Below are 15,243 nucleotides of genomic sequence, written 5' to 3'. Positions count from 1 at the left end.
AACAGTGCTGGGGAGTGAACAAGGTGTTCCGTGTATATTAATGAGCCACATAACTAAAGTTTGCAGTAACAAAACAAAGATTTCCATTCAGTGGGGTATTGGACACATGTCTGTAATCCCTGCACTCAGGAAGCCGAGGCAGGAAGATCTAGAATTGAAGGCCAGCCTGGGATACATTATAAGACCACTGTGGTCTCAAAAAACCAACCATGAGGGGCTGGGGATTTAGCTCAGTGGCACTAAGCCTGACTCACAAGTACAAGGTCCTGAGTTTGATCCCTGGTACAAAAAAAAAACAAAAAACCAACCATGAGCCCCATGTGGTGGTGCACACCTATAATCCCAGCACTTGAGAGGCTGAGGCAGGAGGATCACCTCTAGTTCAAGGCCAGCCTGGGTTACATAGTGAGTTCAAGGCCAGCCTGAACTGCAAAGCAAGACCCTGTATCAAAAACAAAAACAAAAAAACAAACCAACCAATTAACATACAAACTTCATCATTCTCAATGGAAATCATGCTGAAATATACTTTTCTGCTGGAGTAAAATGAACATTCTAATTGGAATCAATCTCCTCCTGCCTCCCCCAATGCCTCCACTCCCACTCTGTCTCTCTCTGGTGGTAATGGGGATTAAACCCAGGGCCTTCACACTAAGCTACATCCCCAAGATCTTTACTTTTTTAATGTTGACATAGGACCTCACCAAGTTGCCCAGACTGGGCTCGAACTTGTGATCTTCCTGCCTCAGCCTCCAAGAATGCTGGGATTACAGGTGAAGGCCACCACACCTGGCTTCTTTTTTCTTTCTTAAACTGGGTGGTGCTACTACAGTTTGTCTAGATCAGAGCTCTCCTTCTTCTGAGGGAGCCATGGGGACAACAGGGCTGCACAGCCTGATGAGCTCCTGTTCCTCCCTCTCACTGTGCCCTCATGTACATCCTGGGCTGGGGGAGCCAGGGCTCAGCCTGCACTGGGCTTAGCAGCTTCTTTGCTTATTTCAGGGTCAGCAGCCATGCTCTGGAGGACTGAAAGTGCCAGAAATCCGACTTCTGGACAAGTGGGTTAACATTGTTATACTTCCCATCTAGGCAAGGAAAGAATGTGGGTGATTTAGCTTCCAGGGAAATGAAAGTAAAGTTTTAGAAACCCAGAGTTTGTTTTCAGTAGGTACCTAGCGCTAAGAAAAGTAAGTATAAGAAAAACTGGATAGAAAGATGAAAACTTTAAAAGACATGTGGAGGGCCGGGGGTTTGGCTCAGTGGTTCTGACGCCTGCCTCGCAAGCACAAGGGCCCAAGTTTGATCCCCAGCATCAAAATAAATAAATAAATAAAAGACACGTGGAAAGAGCTGCAATTGAGAAATGTGGACAAATAACTCAAATTGGCTCTGGCTGCTTTGTTTAACTCCAGACACTCTGTAGCTTTCCTCCTTCACCCATATGTAATATGTGAAATGTACTCATTTCTTTTATACCCGTAGGTTGGAATTTACATTAGAAATATTATTTAGGGCCAGGGCCTGGTGGCACATGCCTGTAATCCCAGCACTTGAGGCAGGAGGATCACCTGTAGTTCAAGGCCAGCCTGGACTACACAGTTGGTTTAGAATAAGCCTGAACTACATAGCAAGACCCTGTTTCCAAAAAAAAAGTTATTTAGGTAGTTAAGACGGTAAATCCCTTTTGTACAAAGTATAATATAAAAACAGATCCAGAAAATTGCTACTTACAAAGTACTACTAATGAAACAAGAAAACACTTGCTCACATTCAAAACTTCAGGATAATTTTTGAAGCTTTGATTTTACTAAAGATAAAAATTAAGATTGAGGGACTGGGGATTTAGCTCAGTGGTTCCACCACCTGCCTTGGAAGCATAAGGACCTGAGTTCAATCACCAAAAAAAAAAAAAAAAAATCGAATAGTGTATTGATTTTAAAATAGCGATAAGTGAATTTACCTGTTATCTTTTCCAAAGAGTTAAAACCAAATCTTTAAATCACCTCTTAAGCATCAAAACATTTTTTAAAAAGCAAAATTGTACATACATCTTGCCTTCTTAAAAATCACACTACATATAGTTAACTATGTCACTGTAGGAAACTCTAAATAGGAAAATAGTACAAAATTCTTTGAGATGACTTCAGAAGCTTAGTATACAAAATAACTGTAGCACAATGCTATCTTCAAAACACATGGCAGTCTATCTTCAGTGGCTGCATTCTGGGCTTTTTCAGTTTTTATGTCCACTAATCTTGAAGAAAAACTCCCCTATTTTTGGAGGTATTCATTAGTTATTACCATGACGGATTCCTTGGCTGGTTTTGTTCTCACAAACCTTTTCATCTGTCTACTATAAGCTGAAAGCCAAGTAGACAAGGCCTTCCTCAGTGCCTGTGGGTTCTGAAGCTATGGATTCAACCAACTAAGGACCCAAAACATTGGAGACCAAAACTCCATCTGTCCCGAACATGTGTGGGCTTTTTCTTGTCATCATTCTCCACAGCAACTACACAGCACTGCTGCTGTATCGGGGGGCACAGGTAACCCAAAGATGGCTTGGAGTTTTAAAGTTTTCGTCACATGTATAGGTTCTACACAATGCTATGCCCTTTTATTTAAGGGTCTTGAGCATTTGGTATACATGTGGGGCCCTGGAATCAATCCACCAACCCTGTGACAACTGTAACTGCAACTGGAGTGAGTAAACAGCATGTCTTATCGAGATGCTGGAGATTTAACTGTGGAAGGGCCAGGAGTGCACAAGCCTTCCTGACTTCTAAGGCACACAAGAAGGGCACTGTAAGCCCAGAAGGCCTGGACACCATCAGCAAATGACAGCTACTGCCTATGAGGTCTCCCATGCACTTCAGGCTGCCTGGGAGTGCACAGGTCACCTGACTGCGTTAGTCTGTTCTGCACTCTGCTCCAGAGAGCCGATATCACCAGATGCTTGATTTCTAGGTCAGTGTGGCTCTAGGCTGTTCCGGGCTTACTAGACCTCATCAAGACAAAGCAACATTTGAAACTGAAAATTTTGGGCATTGTGAAAAGGAAAGCTGGATTCAGTGACTAGTTACACATTACAGCTCTTTTCTTCTTTGCCTCCCTAGAACAATGAGGAAGTGAAAGGAAGGAGCCAAGAATCTTGGGAATGGGACTGTTCAGGGTGCCCCTTCCAAGAAAATCTCCCCTGCATACTTCTCCACTAGGGCCCAACCAATCTTCCGGCCCCTTTTCTCCTGTCGGCATCCCCAGGCGTCTGCTCATTTCCAGCTCCTATTGTGAAAGCTGGTTAGTTTCTTATGTGAACCCAAACCTAGGCAGCATCCCAAGCAACAGGGTAGTTTTACAAATTTATTCAAAGGGCACAAAAAAAATTGAGGTAGGAGATTAGGGCGGGGCAAAACCGGTTAAACAAGTGGGCGTGGCCTGTCCATCTTGGCGACTCCAGGCAAGTGCAGAAGATAGAATCCCAGTGTCTCTGTAGCACCTGGGATCAATCAGAAAAGTGCCATTTTTGACTCTTCATTTACATCAGATGAGAAACCAAACAGGCCTTTGACAGGACAACTTACGTGTGACCTCAGGCCAACTGAACTCTGACAGGACCAAATGCTTTATTTGCTGACGGAGAATCAATCTAGGAACTGGAGATACAAAAGACCCCCACACTACGATCCTTGGGCCGCTGTGAGCCTTCTCACTTTGCAGTCTACTTTTCCACTTTCAGTAAATGTAAACCCTAACTATTTTTTCCATGTGTCTTGTCCAATTCATTGTTCAGGACACCAAGAACCTGGAAAGAATGCCTTTGGGACCCAACAGTGTGGCGAGCACACTTAATCCCAGCACACTGGAAGGCTGAGACAGGATAATCACAAGTTCAAGTCCAGCCTGGGTAACTTAGTGAGACCCTGTCTCAAAAAATAAAGTGGGTTGGGGATGTAGCTCAGTGGGAAAGCCCGTATTCAATCCCTGGTACTAAAAAAAGAAAAAAAATCCACTGGCCAGGGCTGTGGTTAGGGTGTCTAGCATGCACAAAGTCCTGGTTTCATCTCAGCACCAAAGTGATCACAGGAAAGTGCTCGCTCCTGATAACTCTGTAGTTCCTCTTCATCACCTAAAGATTAATACTGAAATTAGCTAGTGAACAGGGCTGCATGAAAGGAATAGAACCCAGAGTCTCAGAGTCAAACTACTGATTTGAAGAAAAATTTTAAAGTTAGAATCCTCTTCCACATCCTTACATATTCCAGGTGAATTGAAGATTTAAACACAAAAATAAAACCATAAAGATACTTGAGATAAAATAAGATTATATTTTTATAATTTTTAGGTGGAGAGCTCCAAGAATGACACGTAAGACAGAGTACCATGAAACATAATTTAGAAAACTGAATACACATAAACCCTAAGCTTGTGTATCATACAGCACAGTAAACTCAAAGTTAAAAGAAAAAGTGCACAGCTGTGATCCCAGGATGTAGCCTGGAAGGGTCTATCTCCTTCCTCCTTTGATCTCCTCAGCTTCCCACTGCCACGCCATGAGCTGTTTCTCATTTGCTATGCCACCCTGGCTTGGAGCCAGCTGACTATGGACTAAAAGGTCTACAGATTGTGAGTCAAAATAAACCTCTCTTATGGGTGTCAGATATTGTGCCATAGCAATAAGAAAGGTGAGGCAGATCTCGGTACCAAAGAAGTGGGGTCAGTGCTGCAACTACCTCACCATGTGATTAAGAAGACTTTGGAACTGGCTCATAAGGAGTTTAGAATGATTTGGAATGCTGGCCAGAGAAGCAGACTGAGAATGCTGTAAACCAGACTTAATTCAAGATTCTAGTTAGAGCTCAGAAGAACAGAATGCTGATTAAAACAACAAAAAAAAAAAGCAGTCAGAAAAGACCTGGAATAAAAGGCGTTATGACTTATATCTAGATGTCCCCCACAAAGCCTCATGCACTAGTGGTGGGGCTTTTGAGAGTGACTGGATCATGACTAAGACACTGGATTAGTCCATTGTGTTTAGTGTCCTTCTGAGTACGACTGAACGGATTTACTGAAGATAGAACACCCACCCTGGATGTGAGTGGTGCCAACCAATAGGCTTGTAGCCTAAAAGGAATTAAAAGGGGAAGAAAAAGCAATGCTGCTGCTTCCTGCCGACCACACCATTCTCCTTCCTCTGCTGTGCCACTCTGCCTGGGAGTCAACTCTATAAACTGAGTTACAATAAACCTCTCTTCCTTTAACTTGAGGTGTCAGATATTTTGTCTCAGCAACAAGAAAGTAACTAAGATAGGAGGTTTCAGCTGTGAACAAGTGCTGCAGCCTGTGTGCTAGAGGGTCCACGGAGGGAGAATGGTGAGGGGTAAAGAAAAGACAAACAGATGAAAAAAAGCTGAGGCCAGGTGGAGAAAAATAATTGTAGCACATTTATTTTTAGTAGTAGTGATAAAGGACAGCCAGAGGGAGAAGGGGCTGATCTGTAACTAGAATGGGGAGAGTAGCTAATCTCTGTGGGGCTTCAAATTTGATAGTTTTATGGAGAACAGAGGGGAGGAAGGCAAGGACTCATTAACAGTGGTTTCCAAGCCATGTGTTGTAATTTGGCAGAAAATCTGTCTACATTTTCTTCCTGTCCTGACTTTGAGGGAGACAGATTAAAACAGCAGACTAATTAATGCGGTGGAGGAAATTTCAAGGCTGTGGCCATGGGTACTGTTGGGGGCTTTTAGCCAACTCTACCTTGAGAATCAAGAGCAAAAGGTACAACTGAATAATTTAAAATTTTGAGTTTGGCCAGAAAAGAAGCTCTGGGTAAAGGTGGGGTCCACAAAGACAGAGCAGAGGAGAGCTTAGTTGCTAAAAAGATTACTATTAAAAAATAAATAAATAAATAAAGCAGAGTACTCTACCCTAGCACAATAAGAAAAATGCTTTGAGGAAATATGAGGATCTAGCAAGGCTCCACCCTTCCAAGGCTCAAAATTGCAAATGTGAAGGACTGTGCTTTGAGAAGAGAGCCCGAGGTCACTCTCTTGAAGATGGGCTGCCTAGGCACTTGGTTCCCCAGGATTCAATTCACTATGCTCAGCCATCCAGGCATTTGGAGACCAGTGAAGTCTTGATGCAAAAGAATTTGGCTGTTAGTACTGGTCCAGCTGGTGGCAGACCTCAGCATCATCTGTATGGTGCTACTTTTAGGTGCATGGAGAATGCAAGAGGTATGGGGTCAGGGAAGTTTCCACCTAGATGTCAGAAGGTGGCCTGGGAAGCCAAGCACTGTATCCCTCAGAGTGAGGCAGGAGATTAGGGTTTGGCAGACTGGCTGGGGAGTGGAAATGATCTATCACAGAACTCCTGGACACGTGCAGGTTTTGAAAGCTCTGCATCTGGAACCAATCAGAGGGTGCTATCTTCAGTTCTTCTCATGAGAACTTGCCACCATTGAGCTCTGGACCACTGACTCTTTCACAGTGGTCCACTCTCACTCTGTAGTCTACTTCTTTTCCTACTTTTAGTTGGCTCAAACAGAGGGGTAATATGTAAAAAACAGAAAAAAAGGAAATGAACCAGAAAAGAATGTATGGCCTCAGTGTCGCCCATCAAACTATGAAAATGCAAAGCACACACAGGATGCATGCTGCTGGCAGAACTGGTGGCTGATAGAATGACACCCCTGTGAGAGGTGACCCAGTAACATACGCCCACATCTTACATTCTCTTTCCCTTTGCCCTGAACTCAAATCTAGTGATTTATCTCAAAGGATAATGCAGTGCACCAGATCTGTCCACTAAAGAACTGTTCACTGAGAACAGCCAACCTCAGGCTGCCCATCAAATGGGAGCATGATTAAACAAACTACAGTGCGTGCCATGATTAGTGGTGTGTACCATGATGCCACTGAGGATGTAAGAAGGAGCATCCACATTTATTGATTTTAAATGTTCATGCCACATTTAAAGCTCCAGATTTATGTCATATTTATTTAAGAAGACACGGTGTGTATATGATAGCATGTTTAAATCTGTGTAAGTTTAAAAAGTTGAAAGCTCAATTAGAAAGATTTCTAATATTTATGTATTTTTAAAGAAAGCTAAACCTTTCATTAAAATTCAAGGAAATTTTAAATTTTTTACTATTTACTATAATTAAACAAACATGATCTAAACACAGACATATCTTCAACTCCAGACCTCACGTTCAAGCAGAAGCGGTTAAAAAAGAGGGGGAAAAAACTCTCTTTGTGTGTCACAACATGAAAATTGGAGTCCTGAATCCACAGAGCCAAGATTTTGCTCATGTCCTGTACTAAGTAACAACTCTCATGTCAGAACCAACTTTAATGGTTATCTACACCCCCATCATTTTAATTTTGTTCCCATCATTTTAATTTGTCTTAGGTATAATTTTTGTTTGTTTTTGTTCTGTTTTCTGAGGCAGAGTCTCACTATGTACTCTAGGCTGGACTCAAACTTTTAGTTCTCTTACCTCAGCCTCAGGAGTACTACGATCATAGCCATACATCACTGCACTTGCAGTAATGTTCCTTCTTATATGTATCAAAACTCATACTAAACAATGAGTTCTGGGTTGCAAAAGAGAATTTATTTTTTGCACCTGTCCATAGGTCTTAGCCCACAAGTTAAGACAAAAACAGACAAAAGTGCTACTATATTTTTAAACTGTTTAAAATTGAAGGCATAAATTATCCTCAAATAAACAAAAAGTCATAGGGCTCAATTTCCAGTACTCTAATATATACACACATATGTATATACATAGAAGTCCTTGAGAAGAAAATCAAGGTGCCACACAAAAGATATCAATACCAAATTAACCTGCTTCCTGCCATTCTTGGAAGGGTGGACACCTCAAGTTTCTGAGGAGCATTCAAAGAGCCAGATTCAACACTGCACACCATACCCTAAGAACAGCTCTACTGGGGTTTGCCTGTGAGGGATGCAGCTGAAAACACAGGAGGGTACTGAGGCTGTGGAAGTGCTCTGGTGCCAGGAAGGCATCCTGCTCTCCCCCTTCTCCTCCAGCATCACCCAGGGGAGACCTCTAGGATCTGCCTCCCCCCCTCAGGGTTTCTTTGTCCTCAGCAGCCTAAGAAAAGGGAGGTTCTGGCCACGCCCCAAAGGACCACACCAAGTGATATCTGAATCCACACTGCAGAGGCACTGGGAGGCCATAAAGGCCATGGTTATGAGTCCCAGAAGGTAGAGCAAAAGTGAACAACAGAGAGGGCCTCTCTGAGATTCAATGAAAATTGAAACCCACCGGGAAAGTGAAGAAAATCTCTGCTTTAGGCACACTGGACCACCATGGTTAGTGTCAGGATTGATCTAATTAGTTGTCCTCCCTGGTATACTGAAATCGAGATTGCCTAAGAGTCATGAGAGACTCAAAGCCTAAAAAAACCAGTTATACCTGGAAGATATCTCTAAGAAGCAATCACTCCATAAGGACCTTAAACACAAGTAATAAAGATACAATAAGAAATATTGAAGTATCAGCCCAGGAATTAAAGCAAAAACACCATCAACAACAAAATTAGAAATGAGAAGACACAAACAAGAAGGTGCAAACCCAGACTTCCAGCTCACCAAAGGCAAATTCTGGGTAACCAGAGGCAACCACCACCTAGACACCCTGAACTGATAGCACACAGGAAGTAACAACAGATGAACAAGGCTCTAGAAAAATTCAAAACAGAAATAATTTCCCAGATAACTCCAGAGATGGTGAGCAGAATCAAAGACATGATTAGAGACTCTAGAACAGAAACAGATAAAAAACAGTTAAGCTCAGGACAATGATGGCAGCCATGAATGCCCAACAAAGGAAAGAAATAGTCAGATATCTAGGAGATTAAAAACTCCATTGAAAGTATTCACAGAAGAATGAGTCAATGTGAAGATAAAATATCATATATAGAAGACAGGATTGCAGTTAGTGACCATGAAAAGAGAGCTTTCTTAAAAATAGTATGGGGGCTGGGGATCTAGCTCAGTAGTCCTGCTGCTTGTCTTACAAGCACAATTATCCAAGTTCAATCCCCAGTACCAAAAAAAAAAAAGTATGGGACCATGAGAAATCGATCCAGCTGCTAGATGATACAAAGAATAACATAAGACTGTGAGAAGTCCATGAAAAAGCAGGAGAAAGTACAAATGACATTAAAAAAACTGTTCAAGGGCCAGGGATTTAGCTCAGCGGTTCAATGGCCTGCCTTGCAAGCGCAAGGACCCGAGTTCAATCCCCGGTACCAAAAAAAAAACAAAAACAAAAACAAAAAAACTGTTCACAGAAGTAATAGCAGAAAACTTCTCAGAGGAAAAGAATTTGATATACAGATAAGTGAGGCATACAGAACTCTGTTGAGCCATGATAAAAAAAAACTATGCCTAGACATATAATAATCAAGATCCCAGAATCACATATAGAGGAAAGCTCATCAGAATCACAGCAGACTTTTCAATATAAATCCTCAAGTCAAGGAGAGCCTGGAGTGAAGTATTTCAAGCCCTAAAAGAAAATAACTTCCAACCTAGACTGTTGTATCCAGCAAAATTATCTTTCAAAATCAATGGGGAAATTAGATACTTCCACAACAAAGAACACCTGAGAAACTTCATGAATACTAAACCAGCACTCCAAACAATTCTAAAGAAAAGGGAGGTTCCAGAATGGGGGATTGGTCTGATTTATGTCAGAAGGATTTCTAGATGAAAAACATATTATCTTTTATATCTATAAGCTTTTATTGTGAGCCAATTAATATCTGTTGTCTAGCGAGCAACGGCTCCATATGTATAAAATCTTGGGTGCATCAAAACATACCTTAAGGTCAATTTTCAATGAGAAGAACACTTCTAAAATTCCTGTTCTTGTGCATGCCCCTTAATTATAAATGTTTAGTTTGCATTCCAGTTTTCCATGCACCATGTCTTTCACTGGGCTAGTGATACTATTCAGTGGTTCTCATAAGAGTCAAAAAAACCTTGTCCTCTATGAAAAAGAGTTGTAAGATAAAACATTCCAGAAGATGTTAACTGTAGAATCTAACTGGGAGTTGATGCGTGCCAAGTACAATTTCCATAATAAAATATCAGAAAGAGAACTGCTTCTTCAGACAGGATAATTAATACCCAAGGTCCTCTCTTTAGATGCAACTGTAAGGAGGGTTAAGCCATACTTGCAAAGTAAAAGGTCCTTGAGGACAAGTTTTACCCTGGGATAGCTGACTTGGGACATCTACAGAAGCACAGGCAGAACAGTTACCATGTCTAGTAACCTCCCCAGGGCTCTGGGGATGGTGGTTAAAAACACTGTACCACTCCATGAATTTATTCATAACCTGCACAATTCAAATCAAATTTAACTCACTTGTGACTCTTTCAAGAAAGAAAAGTTGGGGCCAGGGATTTAGCTCAGTGGTACCACACCTGCCTCCAAAGTGCAAGGTCCTGAATTTGATCCCTGTTACCAAGGAGGGAGGGAGGAAGGGAGAAAGGGAGAGAAAGGGACGGAGAGGGAGAGGGAGAGAGGGAGGGAGAAAGGAAGGACAGGGAGAGAGGAAGGAAGAGAAAGGAAGAGAGAGAGAGAGAGTGTGCGCGCGTGTGAGTGCTCAAGAGAGAGAAACCTGACAGTTTCATGGTCAAAATCAAACAACTAAGCAGTACTGTCAAGAGGTGAGTTACTTTGGCACTCTTAAATTCTGACTGTATCTTTTTCCAAAGCAAATAAGTTGTCAACGGTCAAGAGCAACAACAACCTATCAAATCTAAAAGTGCTTTCACCTTAACTGGTTTTGAGTGAGAAAGTCTGCTGCTTATGAAAGACCACAGATTTTACCAAAAACTGAAAACACAGTTCTATTCAAATTCACAGCATTTGAGTAATTGCTCAGATGGAAATCCCCAATGCATCTCTCAACATACTTTCCCTCTGCTCAGTCTGCATTTATAAAAGTTCTATTTTACACTGAGAAAAGAGAAATAGAAAGAGTCTCAATGACTGTTATGGCTTGTATCTAGATATCCCCCGCAAAACTCATGTAGTCATAGCTGGATTCATGATTCAATACTAGGCTCAAGGGCACTAGGATTAAGGGTGTTAGTGCTACTCACACTAAATTGCTTGAATGAGATAAAAGGGCCAGAAAGATGTTAAGGTTCCTTGTTGCTCTTGGTACCTTCTGCAAAACCATTAACTGTTATTCCTCGGAGATGCCTACCTGCCATCCACCCTGTCTTGGAGCCAGCTAATTATGGACTGAAAACTCTACAAACTATAAGCTAAGTAAAGCTTTTCTCCTTTAATTTGTGGGTATTGAATATTTGGTCTCAGCAATGAGAGAAAACTAAGAATTTGCTACCAGGAGTGGGGTCGTTACTGTGACTTACCTAACCATGTGGTTTAAGAGCCTTTGGAACTGGCTTGTGGGAAGGGAAAGAATTAGGAAAAGTTTGGAGATGTTGAAAAAGTAGAGCTGGAACACCTTAGGCTGTATTTGAGGGAAATTCTGGTCAGAATTTAGATCAGAATGCTGATAGAAATTCTATTGATAAAGACCAGACTTGGGAGGTTTCTGCTGGAAAGAAGAACTGCATTGGCTGCTGGACTCCAGATGATACGTGCTATGCTTTGGTATAAAGTTTGTCAGCATTTTGCTTATCTAGAGACTTTGCCTGAGACTGAGATTAAGGGTAGTAGACTAATTAATGTGGTCGAAGAAATTTCAAGGCAGTCTAATGTTTTTGTTTTTTGGGTTTTTTTTTTTTTTTTTTTTTTTTTGGTACTGGGGATTGAACTCAGAACCTTGTGCTTGCGAGGCAGGCGGCAGCACCGAGCTAAATCCCCAGTCTGAAGGCAGTCTAATGTTGAAGTGGTGGTGTGGCTACAACTGGGGGCTTTTTGTCATATTTGTGTTGAGAATCAAGGGCAAAGAGCCCAGCAGGATGATTTAAAATGTTCTGAGTTTGGCTAGAAAGGAAGCCCCAGTAAATGTGTGGCCTGCAAAGAAGACCAGAGGAGAAATTGGTTGATGAAAAGACTAGCAAGAAAAAGTCAAGTATTTCAGAAGAAGACAAGAGAAAAGATGGCCTGAGGGCATCACAAGCAGCAGCAGGACTGCACCCTTTCCAGCCTCAAAATTTCAAAAGTAAAAGATTTCTCTTTGAGAAGAAAGCCCCAGAACACCATGTTGTAGAATGGTGGCAGCCTAGGGAAGTTATTCCTCAGGATTTGGTTCATAGGCACTGGATCTGTACAGTCAAGAGAGAAGATAGCCTGGCTACTGCTCCAGCTGGCAACAGACCTTGATATCTGTTTTAGACACGTGCAGAATGCAGGACTTGTGGGGTCAGAAAGGCTTCCACCCAGATTTCAGAAGAAGGCCTGGGGGACCAAGCAGTGTGCCGAGAAGGCAGTGTGTGAAGCTGTGGGTGTGAAGCCAAAGGTGCAGTGGAGACCCCAGAAGGTTAGAGAAGCCAGAAACATGGATTGTCCAAGGAAAGTGAGCAAAGGAGTGAGCAAAGGCAGCCCAAGAGAAAAGCCATGGGTGCTACAACTACTAGCAGTCCTGTGGGGGTGGGGTTCACAACCTGTCATAGATTGCTGGGAGTGCTGGAAGTGGAATTGTAAGATTTAATGTTTGCCCTACTGGATTTTGGACTTGCTTTGTTCCCATTCCTTTGTATTCCCATTTGTAACTTTTGGAATGAATATGTCTATGCTCACAGAGTTTGCCTTAAATCTCAGAGGAGACTTTGGAGTGGGGACTTTTCACCCACCCTGAAACTGTTAGGACTCTGGCAACTCTTAGAGATGGACTAAATGCCTTTTGTGCAAAGCAATGTACATGAGTCTTTGGGAGGCTAGGGTAGAATGTTATGGTTTGGGTCCAGATGTTCCCCCAAAGCCTCATGTGGTCATAGTGGGGCTTTTTCAGAGATGGCTGAATCAAGAGTATAATGCTGGGATTAAAGGTGTGTAGTTACTAAATCAGTACATTGGTTTGGTACTGCCCTAATCCTCATAGCCTGGATACAATACAGGGGACAGAAAGAAGCTTGTCTTCTCCCTTGCTTGCTTGCTTTTGCTGTCTTCTGCTTGCCATGAACTGGTTCTCCTCTGTGATGCTTGTCTGCCATGCCTCCCTGCCTTGGAGCCAATTATAGATTAAAACGTCTGCAAACTGTGAGCTAAATAAACCTTTCTTCCCTTAACTTGTGGGTGTTGGGTATTCTGTCTCCACGATACAAAAGTAAGTAAGATGATGACTTTTCAGGGTTCTTATTGAATAACATGAATTAAACCCTAGTCTCCTGTTGCAGCCAGACTCAACCAACACCAGCTCAGTCACCTCCCCGAGACACTTTAGCACAAGAGGTGAGGTGCTCTCTGTCCCCACAGGGCACACCATGCTGATCACACTGCCAGCCAGAACACACCAACCGGCCCGCTGAACTGGGGTGGCTTTTATGGTCCTCACAAAGCCACACCACAGACCACTCCTCACCACCCCAACCATTTTCACACCTCCAGTGCCTCAGGGAGAGCTGAGGAAAAGCACCAATTGGAGACCCAGCCCCATGGTAGGGCACAGAAGTTTGGGTGTAGTTCTCTGGGGGCCCTTGGGAAAGGAATCAAGAGCCATCACTACCCTTCAGCATTAAAGCAATGTCCTTGCTGCCCATTTCTTAAGTAAAAATCATCCTTATTCTTCCACAACCAGTTAAGTGCCTGAAAGTCAATGTGAAATGAAGTACAAACCCAGACATCCTTTTGTTGATGTTAAACTGCTCACAGATATCAGATGCCAGCACTGTGAGCTGGGGCCCCACGATGCTGTCCAGTCTTCGGCAAAATTCCAACGTTAGCTGAATGGACGCTAGAGAGGGAATGGAAAAAGAGCATTCAGCATTGTAACACTCTGTGTCAAAAAAGTCCATACCCATTTTACTATCTAATATTTAATAGTATCTAAATGAAAACTTTATGAATCAATTTTATAATTAAGAATAAAACAAAAGAGCTACAATTAGTTATATTTAAGATGAAAAAGAACCGCACTGTCTTCTTGGCATGAAGTGTGATTTGTACACCTACTGAGGGGTGGCAAAAGGGCCATGTCCCAGGCAGATTTAAGGTCATATATTTTTTTAAAAACCCACAAGGCAGCACTCAGGGCCCAGATGTCACTTGGTGCTTTACAGTATTACCTGTTTAATCCCCCAAGTCCCACTGTGGCAGGCACCGCTGCAACCCCACCATGAAGTAGGGAGGTACAAAGAGGAACCTAGGTCCTACTGAGGCCAAGAGGGAAGGCCAGGCGTTTGAAACCTCAGCAACGGTGAATTAAGGGGGGCAGAAGTCCCAGACAGGGAGGAGCCCTTAACACATGCTTATGTTGCTTATGACTACATGCTTATCATTTAAGAGAGAGCAAATTGCAAAAGGCAGATCTGCTCAGGCTGTAACAAGACTCAGATGTGCACCTACCATCGATCATAAAGCACACGGCTGCACTCATTGCCTGGGAGGAAACAAATCAGCAGTTAGAAAATGGCACAGAAATGAGGCTTAAAAATAATAATTGAGACCGGGGATTTAACTCAGTGGTGCTGCCACCTGCCTTGAAAGTGCAAGGTCCAGAGTTTGTTCCCTGGTACCCCCCCAAAATATATATATATAAAATTGAATGCAGTAAACATGCTTAAATCTTGACTTGAACAAACCAACTGTATAAAAAGATCCTTTTCAGAGACTGCAGCAATGTGGACACAGACTGGACAGCAGATGGTGTTCAAGCACTGTAGACTTTGTCACATGTGATAATGGCATGGTGGTTATGGCACAATAAATGTCCTCACCAGCCAGGGAGGCAGGTGTGAGACTTTATGAGTGAAGTGATATGATGATGCTCAACAAACAAAGTACACAATAGTGAGGAGGGGTGGACAAAAGATTATCATCATATTAAGCACTATGACAAGTACCTTGGGGTTCTTTATTTTAGAATCTCTGCGTGTGCCTGACAATTTCCATTAATACAACTTTTAAAAGACCACAAATTGGTACCATCTTGTCTCACTTTATCCTAGCAAGCAATATTACAACATTAGCAAATTACAGCAATCTACAACCAAGACCATAAGTAATCAATCATATAAAAATAAGATCTCAAATTAATAATCGACCTTCCATTTTAAGATCCTGGAAAA

The 15,243-nt window shown here is 42.3% G+C and overlaps 1 protein-coding gene and 1 non-coding gene across 3 annotated transcripts in view; both read right to left on the bottom strand.

The window, feature by feature from the left end:
* Ccz1 (CCZ1 homolog, vacuolar protein trafficking and biogenesis associated) overlaps positions 1-15,243 on the bottom strand; it is a 36,537-nt gene that overhangs the window by 3,446 nt on the left and 17,848 nt on the right. For both annotated transcript variants that reach the window (XM_010642755.3, XM_010642754.3), the window contains 2 exons: positions 14,522-14,555; positions 13,793-13,910 (listed from right to left, as the gene is read on the bottom strand). In XM_010642755.3, coding sequence (XP_010641057.1) covers positions 13,793-13,910; positions 14,522-14,555 — 152 coding nt within the window. The remainder of the gene's footprint in view (positions 1-13,792; positions 13,911-14,521; positions 14,556-15,243) is intronic.
* LOC117286636 lies at positions 7,550-7,678 on the bottom strand. The gene has a single exon (XR_004517797.1). It is a non-coding gene; the product is annotated as a small nucleolar RNA SNORA40 (small nucleolar RNA).

Source organism: Fukomys damarensis, unplaced genomic scaffold (genome assembly GCF_012274545.1).
Source record: "Fukomys damarensis isolate Sample0158 unplaced genomic scaffold, DMR_v1.0_HiC HiC_scaffold_17, whole genome shotgun sequence".
NCBI lineage: Eukaryota > Metazoa > Chordata > Mammalia > Rodentia > Bathyergidae > Fukomys > Fukomys damarensis.
Note: the sequence above shows the minus strand (reverse complement) of the source record. Positions and strands in the feature narration are given on the sequence as shown.